The following is a 22,722-nucleotide window of genomic DNA, read 5'->3' on the forward strand; positions in this document are numbered from 1 at the left end:
TCAGGTGCAGCGACAGTGAGAATAGCTATGCCATCAGACATGCAAGGTTGTTTGATATTCCATTATAATCTCAAGTTCTACGACAGCGAAGAAGATTCTTACGATGGGGTATCACTCAAACGCTTTGTCATGCAATCCGTGATAAGCAACATAGTTGCATTCCGAGTGCATGCACCTTGTTCCGGAGCATTTCTATTGGATATTTTTGCAAATGCTGTTACACCCCAAGAGTACCTGACCGGCGAACCGATGAAGTTCAAGAGTGTATGCAAATTTAAGGTAAACAAATAAATCTTTTATTGAGACAATGACGGAGTTAACTAATTTTATTTTTCGGCTACGCAGTTTTAACTATTTGAACTAAACTCTGGTAATTTCCAGACGTGTCGTGACTGCGTAGCCCATAAATATAATTAGATTTAAGCATACTGTCGATCTTCTGCCAGATTGGCATTATCTATTTTAGAACGTTTATGCCTATTGGTCATTTTTTTTTCAGATTTGCTGCGAGGAGTTACAGACTGTCATGGTTCCACTTCCAGATTGTGCTAGTGGAGAGTGGGGACCAACAAAGGCAACTAGACTATTCGGGCTCATACCAATTACTCATCAGGTAACAATGAATTTCAGGTTCACATAAAGTAGCGGTGGACGCACAGTCGAACACCTTCATATAATCTCGAGAAAGTATCATCATGATGTCTGATAAATCTAAACAATTTACAGGAACCTTTGATTTTTGCCGGACGAGGAATTGAGCTGCAGTTCCGAATGTCACGTCCGTTGACGGACTTTATGGCAACCCTACACAAAAATGGCATTGAAGAGAAAAAACTCTCCAAATATGTCCAACACAACGTTGTAGGAGACACTATCACTTTCAACATTAGGTAAGTTCAGGTACCCGAAGTTTACAAATCATTATACTACATTTTGTAATACTTGTTAAAAATATGTTATGCCAAAGCTTATTAGGTTTTGTTGTTTCAACCAATATTTAGGATATTTAGGTTCCACTTAGTAATAAGGAATAAACGATGTCATTTTGTTTTATTTTTACTTTCAGCTTTCCTCAAGAGGGCCAGTATGGCTTAGACATTTATACGCGAGAAGTTGGATCTATCAATAACAACAACAACTCATCGAACGAGAAACATCTGCTGACACATTGTTGCAAATATTTGATCAATTCTTCAAAGAGAAACTAACAGCTGCTTTCAGAAACTTCTCCGTATCAATTTCTTGCTTCCCAAGATATATCTATATAGCTGTAGGTATCGTTATGTTCGTTGCATCACTTTGTTATTTGTTCTTGTAAATATAGATGATAATAATGTTCGCTTCGAGATGAATCTATTTTAATATAATGTTTAATGAAAACTAATATTTATTTTACCAGTAACTAGCTTAATATGTTGAGCACTAATACAGAACCAAGACACAATGATGTACATAAATTACAAGATGAACGGATATTTCTCTATCAAATAAATTGTACATTTCTGAACTCACCGTTGCAAATCGTCTATTACTGTCTCATCAAGAGCTGTTATTTGGCATTCGATGTTTTTGAAATCTTGCATCTCGCTGGTGAGTGCACTCTTCAAAGATTCCCTCATTTCTACGAAATCGGCCCATTTCTTACGTCCCAATTCAACCTGTGATACCGCTCGCTGAAATTATATGATATTAGTTCTCTTAAGTGGTCCATTCGAGCACATATACTACCTCAAGCTGTTGCTTATGGAATTGTATTTGTCTTTCGTACATTTTTATCTGCCATTTCAATTTGTTTATAACAAGGGGGCGTACTTGCTCTTCAGCACTTTTCCCTGTTGGACGCCTGAAATAAAACAGGATAGAATATTTTAATCAATAATCATAGTGTAACAAAAACTACATCTTTACGTATCTCAAGGATAAAATCATGTATCAGTAAATTTGGGGTTGAACCTTCCCACAGTTATTAACTAAAAGCTTTGCCAAAGTTTGTCATTTCGACCGGGAATTGAACCCAGACACCCTCAGCATAGCTTTGCTTTGTAGCCATGAACTCTAACCACTCGGTTAAGGAAGGTCCCTGTAGGTCATGTAGGATATAGTTAATCGTGCAGATTTGATTACATCGATACATTTTTAAAACATGCATGCAATCTCCATACAAAATTCTTCGTTCCTTCAATATGACAAGATTCAATACCTTTCGAAGGCATTAAAACAGTGATTTATGCACCAAGTTGCAAAATGATGTAGTACATATATCCAACAAGGCTAGCCGATTTTTTTTTCCATTACGAAAACTGCTGTTATACATACTACTCTCCATTACTCGATATTGAACGCACTAAGCTCATACGGTGAATTTCACCGTAATATCAACAGCTGAACAGTTCGGTGAAACAAAACACCGTAATTCCGTCGAAATTTTCCGGATTCCGGTGATTTTTCACCGAATACTGTAAAAATTTATTGCACTCCGTTAATTTATTTCACCGAACTGTTCAGCTGTTAAGATTTTACAGGAATCCGTAAAATAATTTAAGTGTGAAGGGACCTTCGTATCGATGGTACATATCGATTTATAGAACACCAAACAAATGCGCAGAATGAGCCAATGCGATCCAAGGGTCCATCGAGGAAGCCATGAAAACAAACTTTTACTATGGTTCTCTAACTCGATATCGAGTAAGGAAAAGTTTACTGTAGTTGGATTACCTCTATTCGAATCGTCCAACGGATTTAGAATCAGAAGCTATAGTTGACTGAGTCAGTGAGAATTCAGAGCCATTTGAAATAACGTATATTGGCACTGAGATGACAGTTTTCTAACTTCCAAAACAGAAATGAAACCGTTCTGAAAAATAGCAATTTTTCACAAAAAGTATGCCATTATGCTGTTTATTCTGTTTATAAACAGTAGACTGGTATGCGACTGAATCGCAAAAACAAAACTTTTAGGCATCGAAAGTCTTATGATTTTGTTAAAGAATACTTCTTTAACTTTAAATTTTATGTTTGAATTCTTTTCTGGATAAGATTAATAAATCTTCGTACACTTTTATGCAAGTTGACAGAAATCGTATGCTTTTCAAATCAATGTTTCAAAAAACTAAACATGCTATGATATTTTCAAAAACGACAATGGACAATTTCATATTCAGCCATTCCATGAAAAACCGATCTAGTGGGCCACCGAATTCCGTGAAAATTTGCTATTTTGTTCCTTAACCTAAGTATTAGACTTATTCATTTGTCTGGAAATTTCCCAGTCAACCAATACTTTGATTTTTTATGCCAAAATGAACTTCTGGTCAAAATTTCAGTCATTTTGGAAATAATTTAGGAGTGCTTCAAATCAATTACGTGTTTCTGGGCTAATTTCAAGCTTTAAAAATTCATAACTATCGAACGGAACACCAAAAATGATCGAAAATACCTCTACATAGTAGTTGATTCAATTCTACGAACTTTTGTCGAACACACTTTTATAATTGGAGCAAGTTTTAACATAGTTTGGTTGAGGTTTGTGATTCAAGGTTCTTGAAAATCACTATTTTTAGGGAGTGTTCTCTCTGAAAAACACACCTGTATGAAAATTTCTGATTTTTAATTTCCAGAACATGATAACTATGCATATCTATAACTCAATCCCGATTTAAGTTACAAATCATCTTACGGAAATAAATTATAAAAAATAGAAAATTAGGAAGCACTTTAATAAACCCGCTGTGGGTGAGCCAAGAGCACCACCGTGAGCTTTGGCGGGTGTGAAAAATGAACACGTTAGCACTGCTTTTTCTCAGTCGATGATGATGATTGTTTTCAAATCGTTCTGAATCGTCAATGAAATGCAATCCAAACAATCATCATTTGGAAAGAAAAAGCAATGCTAACTTGTTCAATTCATTCATTGGTTGGTACATGTGTCATGCGTGAATTAACTATCATCAGGTTGCGATGCGGTGTTCGATCTTTGGGCATTTTTTGTAATTTATTGCCTACAGCAACATGTAAGCTGTTAATGGTTAATGAATTCATAGATTTATTTCGTTCGATTCCTGTTGACTAGGTTCTGAAAAACTAATGTCAATGTGTGTTTTTTCTACCATATATATTAAGAAAACTTTGCTTTTTGGGTACTGTGGAGAACAAATCATGATCAAACAATGTTTAAACTCAATTTAATCTTATTTGCGTGTTCGACAAACTTGAACAGAATAGAATTAACTTTCAAATAGTGGTAATAGCAAGTGGTTTTGATTTTCCACATACTAGTTATGATTTTTCAAACCTTGAAATTAGCCCTAAAACACATTTTTAACTTGAAGCACACTGAAATCTTTATCAAATTAGCTGAAAATTTGACCAGACATTGTTCTTAGTATGAGAATTCAGGATACCGCTTGACCGGTAGATTTCCAGACATTTTTTCAAATATGAACAGGTCTACTAAGTATGCTGTTCAGCTCAAGAAAAGTAAAAATTTCTGCGGAAAGAAATGGTCAAGGATTTTTCTACAGTGAGCCCCATTTGAATTGACATTTCTTTTCAACTGCGTAGGGGGAAGTCCTCTATGCCCGGACACTTTTTGTTTTTTGGTAATATTTTAAAATCTACATTAGTTTTACCGATAATTTTTGTACAGTATTAAAAATTCACATCATTTGAAGTTAAAACTCACATGAGAACAAAAATAAACCTTTACAATTCATTTTTATGATGGATTACATTATGTACCAAAAATGGTGTGCACTGAAATGTGTCCTCTATGGCCGGACACTATGTCCTCTATGCTCGGACACTATGATTTTCACCGTCAAAATGTACACCAAACCCACAGAAAGGCCAAGGGGTGCTTCGTATGTCAGCACATACCTTGTGGGTTCAATCTTTGCATGGTGTACAGCGCATGAAGCATATTAGCGATATCTTAGGTCAGTTCCATAAACTCCTTCTTGATCAGCGCTATAGGGGCAATGGGGGCAATATGAGCCACCCCGGTTTTGACCTCAAAAACAGTGTTTTAATGTCTAGTGTCGTTATGATCTGCTAAAGGATGCCTCAATTAGCCACCACAATAAAAACCGTAAGAATATTCGTTTGAACACTCAAGATATTTACAAAAATGTACAAATTTGTCCTTCGTCATGAAAACCTTATAATTTTGGCAGTTTTTAATTAAGCCTATAAGACAATTATATTTATAATTCTGGTAAATTTTATCAATCCATTGAAACTTCTGATCATAATGAACAGTTCGTGAGCGAAATTAGATTTGTTCGTAAACAAAATTATTGGAAAACAATATATTATTTTCAAGATTAAGAGGCGGGGCAAAATGAGCCACCTAGATTTAAGCAAAACAAACGATGTTTTGAACATAAAAATGCATTGCCTAAACATACCAGATTATTTCTTTACTGCATAGTCATCTTTATGCACCATTACAAGTGGAACAGTTTGCTAGAAAATACGTTGAACCAAGTATCGCAAATTAGTACTAGTATAACATGGTCTGTTTACTATGTATTATGTATCTTTAAAAAAAAAGCCGCTAGAATCAATAATTTCAAGCAAAGCTAATACAATTTCCTTTCCAATTATGTACTCTTCACCACTAACTCTTCTCTATACTGTTTTAAATAAAAATCATTCGATTGAATGAGGTGGTTCATACTGCCCCGTAGGGTGGCTCATAATGCCCCATATGGTTGGTGACCACGTAGAAAAACATGGTTTTCCATAAAGTTCCTGGAATAATTTGCAAGTTGATGTTAACATTGATTATCGGCGTAACATGGAAGATAACATTTTATAGTACAAGTCACTTGCATTTAAACCATAATTTTTGCTGTTTTCTATGCATTCCATGACGTTTTCCTTAGAAGGCCCATATTGCCCCGATCACCCCTAGATCGATTCGCCATATCAGTCTTACATTAGTTGTTGCTCGTATTGAGATGAAAATGTCTTCGGGAATTTAACGCGTTTATAGTTCTTCACAATTTCTTTGTCAGCTTGAAGGTTGAAGTTTGCTTTTAGGTACAGTCAACTCTCCCTTAGTCGACCTCCGTATCTCAATATCTAGGTAGAGAACCATAGTAAACCTTGGTGCTCATGGCTATCTCGATGATCCCTTCAATCGCATATTTGCACTGGTTTAGTATATTCTGTAACACGATGGTCCCTTCATTATCGAGTTATGGAGAGATGACTGTACATCATATCTTATGGCTGCTTTGCCTTGAAAGCATCATGTTTACAGCACTTTATAAGTTCTCCAAGGACCGAAAGTTTTGTTGTTTATGCTTTATTTTTGTTGCTGTTCGTTTTTTGTACCCTACATTTATGAAAAAACTAATTATAAATTAGATCCCAGTTATTAGATTAACATTTTCACTGTCCGGTCATAGAGGACAAAAGGTGTCCGGCCATAGAGGACTTGCAATGGTTTACGAAAAAGGTTGCTTTTCTTTGAAATTCTACATTTTCTAATAAATTTTGCATTGTGATTGATGCAAAACATATTGAAGTCAACGTACGGAGACAATTCAGCTAAAATTATATGAAACATTTGTTGCTACACTTGTATGAAGTTTTCTCGTTTCACATTTTTTTGGTAGATCGTATCAGAGTGAAACTTCTAACAGCTACTGTTTGTTTACGTTTGGACATGAAAACGTCATAGTTTGTATACACTGCAAAAATGTGTTTTGGTATAATCCTGGAATACTAAAATCTTGACATCATTATTCGTTTTTGGAAAATTCAAACTGTCCGGCTATAGAGGCTGTACGGCCATAGAGGACTTTCCCCTACTGCGATCAAAGAAAAATGCTTTTCTTGAGCATTTCTTGCAAGAAATTTCCCACGCATCGAGATAGGCGATTACTTTTCTGTCGAAAGGCATACTTCGCTTTATCCGAAATAAGGATACACCAGAGAATTTGTTTATATAGAGAAGCGCGGATTCTGAAACCAAAGGTTCCAATTGAACCGTCAAACGTGGTTCCAATCGAGCAAATTCAATGAGACTCAAAGAGATGTTACGCAAAAGAGACGAAGGATGTGTGTTAGTGAAAAGCGATATGAAAGTGACGTCATTGATAAGCTTGGTTTCTTGTGGCGACTGACAGGATGACACGCACACTAAAATTGTGTTTGAATGACCTCAATTGTTTATAGTCATTGCAAATATTGTTTATAAACAAATTCAAAATCCTCTCCGCGTTTCTCTAGTATAATCATATTCTCTGGGATACACGTGTTTTTGGATTTTTTGATTAGGGTGACCATTTCCGAAATAGGGTTCCCAAAAAAATCGCGACTTCGCAAAATTTTAATTTTTGTTTTAAACCATAACTTTTGAACCGCTTGACCGATTTTCAATTTTCTTGGACGAAAGAAAAGCAAAAGATTTTGAATTTTCAAGAAAAAAATCACAAAGAATGTTTTTTTACATGGAAAACAATCAAAAATTTCCCTTTTTTTCGTGTTTTGAAGGCCTCGGGACATAAGGGGTTATTGTTGTTTTCATTTTTTCTTGAAAGTTCAGAAAATTTTACGTTTATTGTCAAATTTTCAGCGATGTATATTTTTTAGTTTTTGAGATATATTTTTTTGAAAATAAAAAATCAGTCATTTTTTATCGGCACACACTGGAAGTCTCAGGGCATTAGATATTTTATTTAAAAATATAACATAACTTTTGAACAGCTCAAACGATTTCCAGTATTATGTATCCGGTAGAAATCAAGACCAACATTTATTTATAATTATTGTTTTCTCGGGCCCCGTGCGTCGCAGCTAATATGTGAATAGTGCGCTGTGTTCATAAAAATCGTAAGAATGCAGCGCCACACTAAAAAACTGATTTCAAAATCGCGCGAGTTGAGGCGCGTCGCGAGTCTCACTGGCGCTATCCGGTTTGGTGGCGGTGCGACAATATTTTTTTGCAGTCAAACCTCCATGAGTCGATAATAGAGGGATTAGGCTTGCTTAGAAAAAAAAAATGAAATTACTGTCGACTCTCCATAACTCGATATTCAAGGGACCATCGACTTATAGAATTATCGAGTTATGGAATGTACCGGAACAAAAAATCACAAAATCGAAGGAACACATTTCTGTGTTTCGAATACATAAATGTTCACCTCTGTAAGAAATTAATATTATTTTGTTGATTGTACTTTACGAACTATTATTTGAAAACTTTTTTCGAAATGCTCGAGAAATCACATTATTTTGACTGACAATATTTTTTTTATTTTCATGATTTTCAACTTTTTTTACAACTTGCAAGTATTTTTTTAGTATTATTGTAATTTGTAATTGTAATAATTGGTGTAATTTGTAAAAATATATCTGAAATTAAGCCCACATCATAAAAATATAACTTACCATTTTTTCTCCGAATCGTTTTTCGGGTCGGCTTTGAGCAAATCCAGAATATGCAAATGCTCATCGGTGTTTGTAGAATCCCAAATGCCGTTGAAGTAAGACAATATATTCTCCAGCAATCCTGCTTTAAATATCTCAAATGCTCGATGTTTCGGTGCGACTTTTTGATACTCTTCGAAATGTTTTGAGCTGTAAAAAGAACGAAAAAACGCCGTAATAGTTGAAACGATGAAGTTTTACTTTTGTTTTGCAGATATCTCAAGAGCCTGTCCATTTAGAAAGATGGTGTCTTCGGCAAAGTTGTTTAGTAAGTTAAGGACTATCATTGAATCAAATAGTTGATTCAAAATTTTGCCACTAGGCGGCGCTAGTGAGCATGAAACTTTTGTTTGCAGATATCTAAGGATCCTGACCACTTAGGCTGTGAACCGTTTCACCAATTCGTTTAACTATTAGTTAAAATTTGACATTTCGATAGTTATTTTCCCCTCAAATGGATAAATTGAACTTTGCGGTCGACCCATTTGAGCTTTGACAGTCGAGTAGTTATTTCAGGATAAAGTTGACTGATGGTTAGTTATTCTCAAATTCACGGGAGCAGAAAATAACTTTCGAACTGTCAAGTTTAACCATGCTCCAGAAATAACTATCAAGCTGTCAAATTTTAACTAAAAGTTAAACGAATCGGTGAAACGGTTCACAGCCTTAGAAAGATAGTGTCTTCGGCAAAGTAGTTCAGTAGCTCAAGGGCTATCATAATTTGAACCAAAAAATAGGCTATCTTGCCACCAGGCAGCGCTAGTGAGCATGAAATTTTTGTTTTGTGGATACTCCAGGATCTTGACTTTTTAAACAGGCACATTCGGCAAAGGTGTTCAGAAGCTCAGGGACTATCATTATTTTACAAAATCTTGAACTTTATGGATTAAACAAAGAAATAATTTGAGTACCTGAACAACTACAAATGCCTGGGGCTCCTTAGACGTATAATACAAAAATCGTACCTTATATATTTTTTACAATCAACCTATTACAGAAGAAGATCCTTATAGTCCATTTTACGAAACTGCAACACTGATGATATTGCTGTTACTTTCACACGTTACGACACCGCCTCGCCTACTGTCAAAATTTCATTCATAAATCAAGCGATCAGCTGTTCAAAAACGTCTCGTAAAATGGACTATGGGTCTCTGCACAAAAATGTACCTCTCTCTTTCATAAAATTTGTAAACAACAAGGCCAGTAAAAGTCAAAATCCCATGCAAAATCAAAACAATGAAGAGCCCCATAGTATTAAAAATATTTTAAATCTGTTTTTCCGTTAGTTACACGGAAAATAAAACGGCTCCGTAACACCACAACAGGATATCATCTTCGGGGACACGGTGATCCCGCTGTGCAATCATGTCCAGGGATGAGAAAAGTACTGGAGCAAACATTTACCGCCTCTACATTTACATCTTTCTACACGACCATCAAAATCCAAAGCAAACCATGACGGTTCAAAACAAAAAAATGTCACGGCTCTTCAAAAATGTAATCTTCTTCTTCCTAACGTTTTTCAACCCCGAATGCGAAATGACTCGAGCACAGTGGTGACACGATTTTTGCGGTTTTCGGGGTTTTGCATTTTTGCTCGATAAAGACAGTATGAAATTGAACTTGTTTATATGTATCGTAACGGAATGATTGTTGTCTTTCTGTTAGAGCTAATAGATTTCAACTAGTTGAAAACACAAGCGAAATATTAGCGATTGAATGATTTAACACTTTTTTCAATCATTCAGCTTGGAATGGCTGCCCGGGTTAGTAGTGTTTGATCCTTTGGTCGCGTTGCTTGCTCTCGCGGGGGCGAGTGATGCGAGCAGGATCAATCGTGTTGCGCGTCGCTCGCGCGGCACGATAGCATATAAGAGTCGCGGATCGCGTGATTAGTGTTACTAGTGTTTGATCCTTTGGTCGCGTTGCTTGCTCTTGCGGGGGCGAGTGATGCGAGCAGGATCAATCGTGTTGCGCGTCGCTCGCGCGGCATGATAGTATATAAGAGTCGCGGATCGCGTGATTAGTGTTAGTAGTGTTTGATCCTTTGGTCGCGTTGCTTGCTCTCGCGGGGGCGAGTGATGCGAGCAGGATCAATCGTGTTGCGCGTCGCTCGCGTGGCATGATAGTATATAAGAGTCGCGGATCGCGTGATTAGTGTTAGTAGTGTTTGATCCTTTGGTCGCGTTGCTTGCTCTCGCGGGGGCGAGTGATGCGAGCAAGATCAATCGTGTTGCGCGTCGCTCGCGCGGCACGATAGCATATAAGAGTCGCGGATCGCGTGATTAGTGTTACTAGTGTTTGATCCTTTGGTCGCGTTGCTTGCTCTTGCGGGGGCGAGTGATGCGAGCAGGATCAATCGTGTTGCGCGTCGCTCGCGCGGCATGATAGTATATAAGAGTCGCGGATCGCGTGATTAGTGTTAGTAGTGTTTGATCCTTTGGTCGCGTTGCTTGCTCTTGCGGGGGCGAGTGATGCGAGCAGGATCAATCGTGTTGCGCGTCGCTCGCGCGGCATGATAGTATATAAGAGTCGCGGATCGCGTGATTAGTGTTAGTAGTGTTTGATCCTTTGGTCGCGTTGCTTGCTCTCGCGGGGGCGAGTGATGCGAGCAGGATCAATCGTGTTGCGCGTCGCTCGCGCGGCACGATAGCATATAAGAGTCGCGGATCGCGTGATTAGTGTTACTAGTGTTTGATCCTTTGGTCGCGTTGCTTGCTCTTGCGGGGGCGAGTGATGCGAGCAGGATCAATCGTGTTGCGCGTCGCTCGCGCGGCATGATAGTATATAAGAGTCGCGGATCGCGTGATTAGTGTTAGTAGTGTTTGATCCTTTGGTCGCGTTGCTTGCTCTTGCGGGGGCGAGTGATGCGAGCAGGATCAATCGTGTTGCGCGTCGCTCGCGCGGCATGATAGTATATAAGAGTCGCGGATCGCGTGATTAGTGTTAGTAGTGTTTGATCCTTTGGTCGCGTTGCTTGCTCTCGCGGGGGCGAGTGATGCGAGCAGGATCAATCGTGTTGCGCGTCGCTCGCGCGGCACGATAGCATATAAGAGTCGCGGATCGCGTGATTAGTGTTACTAGTGTTTGATCCTTTGGTCGCGTTGCTTGCTCTTGCGGGGGCGAGTGATGCGAGCAGGATCAATCGTGTTGCGCGTCGCTCGCGCGGCATGATAGTATATAAGAGTCGCGGATCGCGTGATTAGTGTTAGTAGTGTTTGATCCTTTGGTCGCGTTGCTTGCTCTTACGGGGGCGAGTGATGCGAGCAGGATCAATCGTGTTGCGCGTCGCTCGCGCGGCATGATAGTATATAAGAGTCGCGGATCGCGTGATTAGTGTTAGTAGTGTTTGATCCTTTGGTCGCGTTGCTTGCTCTTGCGGGGGCGAGTGATGCGAGCAGGATCAATCGTGTTGCGCGTCGCTCGCGCGGCATGATAGTATATAAGAGTCGCGGATCGCGTGATTAGTGTTAGTAGTGTTTGATCCTTTGGTCGCGTTGCTTGCTCTTGCGGGGGCGAGTGATGCGAGCAGGATCAATCGTGTTGCGCGTCGCTCGCGCGGCATGATAGTATATAAGAGTCGCGGATCGCGTGATTAGTGTTAGTAGTGTTTGATCCTTTGGTCGCGTTGCTTGCTCTCGCGGGGGCGAATGATGCGAGCAGGATCAATCGTGTTGCGCGTCGCTCGCGCGGCACGATAGCATATAAGAGTCGCGGATCGCGTGATTAGTGTTACTAGTGTTTGATCCTTTGGTCGCGTTGCTTGCTCTTGCGGGGGCGAGTGATGCGAGCAGGATCAATCGTGTTGCGCGTCGCTCGCGCGGCATGATAGTATATAAGAGTCGCGGATCGCGTGATTAGTGTTAGTAGTGTTTGATCCTTTGGTCGCGTTGCTTGCTCTTGCGGGGGCGAGTGATGCGAGCAGGATCAATCGTGTTGCGCGTCGCTCGCGCGGCATGATAGTATATAAGAGTCGCGGATCGCGTGATTAGTGTTAGTAGTGTTTGATCCTTTGGTCGCGTTGCTTGCTCTCGCGGGGGCGAGTGATGCGAGCAGGATCAATCGTGTTGCGCGTCGCTCGCGCGGCACGATAGCATATAAGAGTCGCGGATCGCGTGATTAGTGTTACTAGTGTTTGATCCTTTGGTCGCGTTGCTTGCTCTTGCGGGGGCGAGTGATGCGAGCAGGATCAATCGTGTTGCGCGTCGCTCGCGCGGCATGATAGTATATAAGAGTCGCGGATCGCGTGATTAGTGTTAGTAGTGTTTGATCCTTTGGTCGCGTTGCTTGCTCTTACGGGGGCGAGTGATGCGAGCAGGATCAATCGTGTTGCGCGTCGCTCGCGCGGCATGATAGTATATAAGAGTCGCGGATCGCGTGATTAGTGTTAGTAGTGTTTGATCCTTTGGTCGCGTTGCTTGCTCTTGCGGGGGCGAGTGATGCGAGCAGGATCAATCGTGTTGCGCGTCGCTCGCGCGGCATGATAGTATATAAGAGTCGCGGATCGCGTGATTAGTGTTAGTAGTGTTTGATCCTTTGGTCGCGTTGCTTGCTCTTGCGGGGGCGAGTGATGCGAGCAGGATCAATCGTGTTGCGCGTCGCTCGCGCGGCATGATAGTATATAAGAGTCGCGGATCGCGTGATTAGTGTTAGTAGTGTTTGATCCTTTGGTCGCGTTGCTTGCTCCTGCGAGGGCGAACGATGAACACTTGTTCGGCATACAATTCATTTATCGAATAATATCGCGAATCCGGTCAGGCGTGAATATATCAAGGATCGCATCATCAACTAAAGATGACTCCCAGATCCGTACCTTTATCCCACTAACCCAATATCCTTTCCATGACAACTATGGAGATGCAGAAGATTCTTCGGTCTCTAAAACCAATGGTTGTCTAACTAACATTCCTTCCCTTCCCCGATGACCGTAAGGACGTGGCCGGCGCCGTTATTGACTTCTAAAGTTTGAGCTCTCGATTTGTGCACATTGAAGAATGGTAAGCTAATCCCAAGCCCCATTCACTAAATCCCTGTGCAACTTCGATTGCTCTGGTCAATCACGGAGTAGCAACTACGAATTGTACGGTCATATATGCTCATGCTCATGCTCATGCTCTCATTCAGCTTGGAATGGCTGCCCGAAAATGGTCATAGTGGAGAGACAAAACAGTCAAGCAGTGTGTGAACCGTTGGCAGCGCAACGCCTGATGGTATTGATGCTGCTGCTGCTTTGTGTTTTGGTGGAATGGCAGAATCGATGAACTGTGGTGAATTGTGATCACAGTTCCCAAGACTGATCATGTCACAAATCTCGGACTTCACATGGACAATAAATTATCCTGGGTGCATCAGGTCAATGATGTTACAATGAAGGTCTACAACACTCTACGAGTCGTCAAAAGATTTGGAACGATTTTATCTCTCCCGATACGACTCAAGCTTGTGCAAGCCGTGATGATACCCTTCTTCACCTATGGCGATGTGGTGTACTACCCCGCACGGAGAAAATGAAGTACTCAAAAGTGAGTTCATTCCACTCAATTCGGGGGGTTCGTGCGTTAACCTAATTTTGAGTTAATGGGGTAGAAGTTGTTTTCATTTACAGCCATGCGAAAAAATACCTACTGGCTATGTTCTTTTCACTCAACCGGCAGATCAAAAAACTCAACTTCCAGTACACGCAAAAAAATTGTGCAGTAAAAACTACCATTTTAGGGGGTTAACTTAAGCGCTCGCACCGGCAATTTTCAGCAGACCAGAAATGCGCTTGATTTTACCATGTCTGTTGTCGAAATCAGATTGTTGTAAAGTATGTCTGTCAAATGGACCAGGAATGTGGTGGGATGTACCGTAAACATGGTAAATTTGTCTGAAATTCCATGGTAGTTTCAAGAATGGGCGTAGTCAGCTAAAGTAGTAATTGGAGTCGCGCGTTCATTCCATGATTATGATGGATGTCAATGAAAATACACGCACAGATTAATAATACCAAGTGTTGCAACCAAGTGCTCTATGTGCGTGTGTGTAACAATGTTCAATGATAACATGCAAGCGGTGTCAAAACTGATGACCGATTTCAACGGAGTTCTTTTTTCGGTCGACGCGTAATTTGTGCTAAGAAACCAATAATGTGGTCCAAAACGATGTGCTCCAAAAAGTACTCAACTATAACCAAATACCGGTGAGATCTTTTCATGATGGATTATATCTGATTATATTTCTATTATTGTGGATTGCGATTTGGACAGGGAGCTTGGGACTGCCTCCTCCCTGTTGTTAACATTTCGTGGATTGAGAGCGGGCTCTTCGACCCCATCTATTGGGAGTATTCTGTCAATCGAGGGCTTGATTTTACAGTTGTTCGTGAAAACTTTCTTCTGGAAGGAGATTCTCTTCCCCTAACGCGGGTTTTCTGGCAAGTGTCTCTGCTTGCGGGTCCGCACATCCATTTTTGGCCCTTCATACAGGAGACTGACTACTCACAAACAACAGTACAATCTTGATCAAATTGCTTTTCAGATTATTCCAGTGCTATAGGCAGATGCCTTGCTACAATAGATGGTAGAACCAAATCATCATCATCATCAGGTAAAGTAGTAATTTTTACCACAGAATTTTTTCCCGTGTACTGTGCCACTTACTCAAATTTGAGGTAACGCACAAAGGTTCGGTTTTTGGGTTGTTTTGCTCTTCGCTCTCTGACAACAATAGAAGGAGCGAATGAAATAGGGAGAGAAAAATAACTCAAAAATAAGTTAAAAAATACTCAAATATGGGTTTTCCGTTTTCTCCGTGCGGGCTTTCAGCGGCTCTTCGTCAACAGCTGCATCGTTGCTTCAAATCTTGTCTTCGTTTCACGCACAACCTTCACTGATAAAAATCCACACGCTCGATCTGTGTGTTTAAAATTATGGATCGATTCATGAACGTCCATTTCGATTTGCTATGATTTTCTTGCAAACTTCGTGTGTGTTACACATTAAATTCCTTTGTTTTGCTTCATGAATTGATTAATCAACCGACAACAGGGATTCCATATTTTTTCCACATAAGTTCACGAAGCTTTCTCTTCAGATTCGTGTGTGTCAACCTATGGACGCATAGATCATCACTACAACACGGATTCAGTGTGTTTTGCTTATGATTATCTTGTGTCATAATCATCATGTTCAAGTTGGTCGATTCATTGATATGCGCAATGAGATTGTTATGATGAAATCGATGAGCTATGCTATCGATTTCCATGTTCAAAGCTTCTAAATTGTTTGTGATCAACCCATGGGATGCATAGTGAACTGAATTGCGGTTGGACCTCGTGTCGAACGACAGTCATCATCATGCTTCCAAAGACAAGAGGCAAATTTTGAAGCTGAAAGTGTTAGATGAAAATTTGTGAATTCGATTTTTCTTTTATTAGTGAAGTTGACCGATATACGAGAATTCTACCTTTCTATAAGAAAACATTGATTATAATGTATAGTTTAGTAGAAAAATCGGATTCCACTAACAGATTTTCTTGGCTTTCAGTTTCGAAAAAAATGAAATATGCTTATCCCTGGCTTCCCAAATTATGGATTTGCGGCACCTCGCTTGTTGCAGGCTCACTGGTTTGAAAAAAAAATCAAGAGAGCTTGCGACAAGCAGAGGAGCCTCGGATCCATATTTTGGGGAGCAAAATTTCTTCTTTCAGTCCCCTGACATTCATGTTCTATCACACATGACTATCTAAAGCTACTACATTTCGAATTCAATAAGTAAATCAGTTGGTTTTCATGATTTAATATTTGGAAATTCATATTTGTTTCACATGACAACCTAATTTTGATACACATAATAACATAATAATATAATATAATATAGGTATAATAACACCGTGAAATCAATGATGAAATCCATATGGCTACCACACTCAAATCATGTGGTTTTCCTCATTGCGCAAATCTATAAGTAAAACACACGACCTTGACGTGTAGATTTTTCTCAGTGAATTCGACGTCGTGATCGTATACCAAACAACCATCAACTTCGAGTATGTTGCTTCATGAAGCAGGCATTTGAGAAGTCTTTGCTAGGTTATCTCATGCAGCACATACAACACGGACGTCAAGAACGCACAGCCAATCTTATTGTTCCCAGGCACTCAACATCGGGTGGCAAAAGTGTACTGGTGAATGGCGCAATATGCTGGAATGGACTACCCATAGAAATCAAACAAGAGCGAAGATTGAATGCCTTCAAGAAAGCAATAATTAGGCTAGAATAACTCTTAAGTTTTCATTTGATCTTTTTCGTAGTTTCTAAATGATTTAGTGTTTCGTAAATGTTTATTGTTTCAAAAGTAGATTTTCTTCAAATATATTTGAGTTTCCTTGTCCTGATAAAAAGTGTACACTGATAGGATACCGTGATCAATAAAATTACAATTACAATTACAAAATAAAATTTGTTCCAGAAAAAAATAAAAATTTATTATTTTGAAAATTACCGTAAAACCACAAATAAACAGACGTAACATCTAGAGAACTTATCAAATTAACTCATCGGCCAACTACCAAATATTAGAATTGGGCGCAATTCTGTTGTGCAATGAAAATAATTAAAGTGTTATGTCTGTTTCTCTGTGGTGAAACCTTATTTTTTATTGCCTAAAATCATTAACCAGAAGAGGCATCAAGAAAAAATGAGAAAGGATAGAAAAAATAAAATTATTAAAATCAAAAACCAAAATACCCATTCCCCTATAAAATCAAAGTAATTTTTTACAGCACTGGTTCTACAGGAAAGCGTTGATCGTAGTATTTGCCAATCGGAAATCTTACTTTATACTTTCCACCAACTCGTTGTACTTTTGCAAGAACTGCTGCTTGTATTTGCTTGAATCGGATTGTTGGGATGTTGCCATTGTAAATGATTTATCCAGATATTTCACGGTTTCACCAAAAATAACTGAATAATTTAGAGAAAACTTGTTGAACGTTCGATAGAAATCGTTAGCGGCAAATTTATAAACAAAACAAGGAGCACGTTCATAGTTAGCACCAGGGGTGAATTCGCTTAAGCGAAAACTGTATGAAGAAATAAAAGTACCCAAAAGTGAGTTAATTTCATCTAAATTCACGGAGAAAAAACAGCCTACACGGCAACGCGGATCTACTCAAACCCTGGGAGGGAGGCACCGATACTACACACGAAATATAAGACAACGTTATTTTGAACTGCAAGATAACTCCAGCTTGCCAACAACAATCAAGGCAGGCTTCGAGAAAATCGGTAGTTTCCTTTTGTTGTGCACCTTCGATCTTTCCTGACAAACATGAAAAAAGGGCCACAGTTTTCTATGCCCTAAATATTCATTTTCATTGTAAAAAGTAGAACGATGCGTTTTTCAATGCTTTATGTTCAATCAGATTAAATGGTGCTCACGTGACATTACTTGCGTTATGTGCATGAAATTGATTTTCATTCGATTTTTATCACTTTTGAAGAAATACGAAAATGTGTTTTAATCAGTTACGCGCTTTTTTCATGTTAGTCCAATGTTTGAGATCTGGGCTCACAGTGACAATTCGTGACAGCGGAATCTCGGCTCACTGTGACGTACAGAAATTTTGCATTGGTTTCTCCCTCCCAGCTCAAACCTATCAACGCAAAACCGTAGTTGAGCACAATAACCAAAATTTTGTTAAATTTCCAAGGCCTCCATAAGTGATGCATTTGAACGCGTTCCAGTTCAATTTGTTGAACGGAGTGATCAAGTAGGCTTGCTCATTGTTCAGTTCAAAAATTTGAAACCCTAGTGAGCAGAAAATTGAACGCAGATTGTTCTGACAGAATTCACGGCATCTTACCGTGCCAAAGTTGTTTTTAAGGTGCTTAAAACAAGACATGATAAATATATTTATAACTGAAATTGTTTTACTATACATTTGGGGAATCTGGTAAAAGCCTAAGCCCTGGGAGGGAGAAACCGATACGAAATTTATGTACGTCAAGGTGAGCCGAGATTCTGCTGTCACGAACTGTCACTGTGAGCCCAGATCTAAAACAATGGACAAACATGATAAAAGCGCGTAATTGATTAAAATATATTTTTGCATTTGACAAAATGTGACAAAAAATCGATAAGGCTATCCATGAGGACTTTTCGTGATAGGACTGACAGCTAAAAGTGTGAATACAACCGAAATGAAAGAGTAAACAAATCATGCGAGAGTTATCGGAGCTTCACATTTTCCTTTGTAATAGAAAATCACTCCGATCGCGAAACGTCAAAAGCACATGGTAAACAAAAAAAAACAGCTGATCGCAGCTGTCTCATGGATTGCCTTATTGAAAAGCTATTCATGCTTATTCAAAAGACGTGTCTCAATAGCACCTTTTATTCTAATTGAATATAAAGTATTGAAATACACATCATTTTACTTTTTCCAATAAAAACGAAAATTAAATACATAGAAAACTTTGGCCTTTTTCCATGTTTGTCCAGAACGATCAAAGGAACACAACAAAAGAAAACAAGCGATTTTCATCAAGTCTGCCTTGATTGTCATTGGCAAGCTGGAGTTTTCTTGCAATTCGAAATAACTTTGTGTCATATTTCATGTGTAATATCGGTGCCTCCCTCCCAGCCTAAACCTATGCTTTGATTACCATCATAGTGCGTTGCGGGGCATTCGTGGCAGCGGTAGGCTCCGGCTCGGGAGTTCACTGTCTACTACGTTCTCGAACAAATTTTGAACTTGCACCGTTCAGTTTTGACTCGCATCCAGTTCAAAATGCATCACTGCCCTCCATTAGGTACTGTTCTTTGTCTAATAAAACACACTAGACTTTGGGTTAGTACTTCTTTATTACGTAGCGAACTGTACTCACTCCCGCTCTAAACACCTCTGGTCCCACACGGGACAGTCAGGTAGAAAGTAATGAATGAATGAATGGATGAATTCTTAAGGGATGTACATACATAGGGGTGTGCTAATAATGCAACATCCTCCCTGTTTCAATGAAATTAATCAAAGTCCACAACATAATCCTTCAACTTTTCTGGAATGCGAATAGTGCGCTTGGGACGACCTCCAGTTATTGGTGCTTCTGTAGTTGCTGGTGACTGACACAACGATGGCGCTCTTATCGGTGAGGAAGAAACTGGTACCACTGCCTGAGAGAGCGACGGCTGCTGATTGGGAACTCGCTGGGAATGAGAACCCAATGTTGTCAAACAAGAAGCGTTGTTTTCATCCTCCGGTGTCGGCACAGTACTGATGGGAGTGGATACAATTTCCTCCGAACTTTCCTTGCGAGGTTTCAAATGGACCAAATCTCGACGATAATTACCACCACGTACGTTCACTGTGTAGGACCTTTCGCTTAGACGGTTTGTGACGATACCGGGAGTCCATTGCTTGGAGACTTCAGGATCCACTTGCACATATACCGGAGACCCGGTCTGCAATTCGGGTAAGTTTCTTGCCTTCCGATCGTAATTCAGTTTCGCCTTTCGCCTGTTCTCTTCGATTGCTGCTGGAACACGTTCCACCACCTTCGGCATCAGATTAATTCCAGATGTAGGAATTCCACAGCGGGTGGCGCGAGAAAACAACCGCGCGACGGGACTAGATCCTATTTTATTAGGAATGTTCCTCCAGTGCAAAAGCGCGTACCAGAAATCTGTTCCGGTTTCTTCAGCCTTTTTGAGTAAGCGTTTTGCTATCTTTACAGCTGCCTCAGATTTACCATTGGCCTGTTGATGATGAGGAGCTGACGTGATGTGCTCGATGTCCCATTCCATAGTGAACATTTTCATTTTTTGATTAATGAAATTTGTTCCATTATCGGTTAACATGGTCTGGGGTATTCCATGACGTGCGAAGTTTTTTCTACATACATCAATCACCGATTCTGGCGTTAGATCTTTCAAGATATCTACCTCGAAGAAATCTGAATAGTGGTCGACTGTAACCAGGAACCGTTGATTTCGACCTCGAAACTCACTGAAGAAAACATCCATCGAGACAAATTGGAAAGGATGTACTGGTATTTGGTGGCTCAACATCGGTGGATTTGGCTGTGACGAAGCAAATTTCGCGCACGTAGGACAACTTTGGACCGCATCTTTTATTTGATTACTCATTCCTGGCCAAAACAGGTTTGCTCTGGCCAACTTCAACGTTGCTTCGGTTCCGTTATGACTAACGTGACACTTATCGATCAGCCGCCTTCGCAAAGCATGAGGAACCAGAATGCGATCTTTTCTGAACACGATGCCATCTTGAAAGGAAAGTTCATCTCGAAAACCGAAGTATATCCGTACTCCATCAGGAACACGATCTGATGAACCAGGCCAACCTCGTTGAATTAGAGTGATAATGTTCTGCATTGTGACATCACTCCTCGTTTCTTTCACGATCTCGTTCAGACAGCTGCTCGATATGTTGAGAAACTTGGATAGTTTCAGATCTTCGACTTGTCCAAAAACTTTGTAGATCTGCAGCTTGCTATATTCGTCATTAACTGCCTTGTCATCGAAAGGAGCACGTGAAAGGGTATCCGCTACAACATTGTCTTTCCCGGTTACAAATTCAATCACCAGGTTATAACGTTGCAGATTCAGGAGCATATGCTGGAGTCTCTTTGGCGCAGATAATAGAGGCTTTTGGAAGATGTTGATGAGAGGTTTGTGATCCGTCTTTACTATTGTTTTAGGATTTCCCACTACGAGCTGATCGAAACGAATACATCCAAACAGAATCGCCAACAATTCCTTCTCAATCTGCGCATAGTTTCGTTCCGTTGCGGATAACGTTCTTGATGCATAACCAATTACTCCTTCATTCTGGTAAACTGCGACTCCTAATCCGAAGCAACTTGCATCACATTCCATAGTCAATGATTCCCTGGGATTGTAGTATTTCAGAGTTTCCACATCGGCAACCATAGCTTTCACTCGATTGAACTCCGCTTCCTCGATGTTCGTCCATAGCCATGGAACCGATTCCGAAATTAACTTTCGCAGGTTTGTAAAGTTGCAGCTTAGATTTGGGAGGAAACGGCTCAAATAGTTAACCATTCCAATGAAACGGTGCACTTCCTTTCGGTTGAGTGGTGTGGGAAAGTTTTGAATCGTAGCAACCTTTGATTTGTCCGGCTGAAGACCTTCACTTGACAGCACGTGTCCAAAAAATTTCACGGAGGTTTGGCAAAGCTTGAGTTTTGTCCTGTTCAGTTTTACGTTTTGAGATTCCAGCCGAACAAGTAAATTTGTCAAGCACTTGTTGTGGTTGATGAGTGCTTCCTCCATTGTTTCGCCGACTCCAAACACCAAAATATCATCGGCCAAACACTCCACACCTTCGAGACCCTGAATAACCTCTTGCAACTTCATCTGAAAAATTTCAGGAGCCGAAGATATTCCGAACGGTAACCTTGTCCAACGGTATCTGCCAAAGGGCGTCCAAAATGTCGTGAGCTTGCTGCTAGCTTCATCGAGCTCTACGTGCCAAAATCCTTTCTTCACGTCGACGGTGGAAAACACTTTAGCTCTGCCCAACTCCGGTAGTATTTCGTCGAGGGTGGCAAATTGTAGGTTTGGTCTCTTCAACGCTTTGTTTAGTGGAATGGGATCAAGACAGATTCTGATGCTAGTAGATTCTGGATCACCTCGTTGTACTAGTACCAAGTTGCTGACCCACTCAGTGTGCATCACTTCGCGGATAATTATACCCTCCTTCTCTAACAGTTCCAATTCTGTTTTCAGCTTGCTTCTCATGGATATCGGAACTCGTCGTGGAGATTGGATTGATGGTGATATGGAACTATCGACTTCCAACGAAACTTTCCCATCGAATTTTCCATAGCCCACAAAAATCTGCTTGTGATCCTCGATGATTTTTTCGGCAGACATCCTGTGCACACGCAGTACACTATCCGATTCGTTAGCTTCAGATCTCCCAAACTTAACTGCCTTGCAGAACTTGATGAATCCCAACACACGTGAAGCCTTTGCCGAAAGGAGCGGGCAATGACTAACGTCCACAACCTGGAGAACCAAACGGTATCGCCGCTTCCTACGCCTGCACGGAATCTTCACTTCTCCCAGCACTTTGATCGGGTTTCCTCCAAAGCTTTGCAAACGGTATGTAGACGGCAGTAACTGTGGATTCTCTTTGCCGGTCAGTTTGACTAACCAATCGTAACCGATTAGGCTTGTATTAGCTCCTGTGTCCAACTCACAGCTAACTGCCTCCCATTTTTTGGAAAACTTAAGCTCCAACTCAGCCAATA

The 22,722-nt window shown here is 40.2% G+C and overlaps 2 protein-coding genes across 7 annotated transcripts in view; one reads left to right on the plus strand and one right to left on the minus strand.

Moving 5' to 3' along the window:
• Positions 1-1,516, plus strand: part of LOC5569028 (hillarin) — an 89,419-nt gene extending 87,903 nt beyond the window's left edge. For all 5 annotated transcript variants that reach the window (XM_021844119.1, XM_001658235.2, XM_021844121.1 and 2 more), the window contains exons 9-12: positions 5-279; positions 500-613; positions 727-890; positions 1,067-1,516. In XM_021844119.1, the coding sequence (XP_021699811.1) occupies positions 5-279; positions 500-613; positions 727-890; positions 1,067-1,208 (695 nt within the window). In that variant the 3' untranslated portion in view covers positions 1,209-1,516. The remainder of the gene's footprint in view (positions 1-4; positions 280-499; positions 614-726; positions 891-1,066) is intronic.
• The window catches only part of LOC110676395, a 151,522-nt gene extending 134,058 nt beyond the window's left edge, over positions 1-17,464 (minus strand). For both annotated transcript variants that reach the window (XM_021844123.1, XM_021844124.1), the window contains exons 1-4: positions 17,262-17,464; positions 8,401-8,589; positions 1,729-1,843; positions 1,513-1,673 (exon numbers count right to left, since the gene is read on the minus strand). In XM_021844123.1, coding sequence (XP_021699815.1) covers positions 1,513-1,673; positions 1,729-1,843; positions 8,401-8,589; positions 17,262-17,344 — 548 coding nt within the window. In that variant the 5' untranslated portion in view covers positions 17,345-17,464. The remainder of the gene's footprint in view (positions 1-1,512; positions 1,674-1,728; positions 1,844-8,400; positions 8,590-17,261) is intronic.
• Positions 17,465-22,722: the final 5,258 nt, after the last annotated feature.

This window comes from Aedes aegypti, chromosome 2 (genome assembly GCF_002204515.2).
Source record: "Aedes aegypti strain LVP_AGWG chromosome 2, AaegL5.0 Primary Assembly, whole genome shotgun sequence".
Taxonomy (NCBI): domain Eukaryota; kingdom Metazoa; phylum Arthropoda; class Insecta; order Diptera; family Culicidae; genus Aedes; species Aedes aegypti.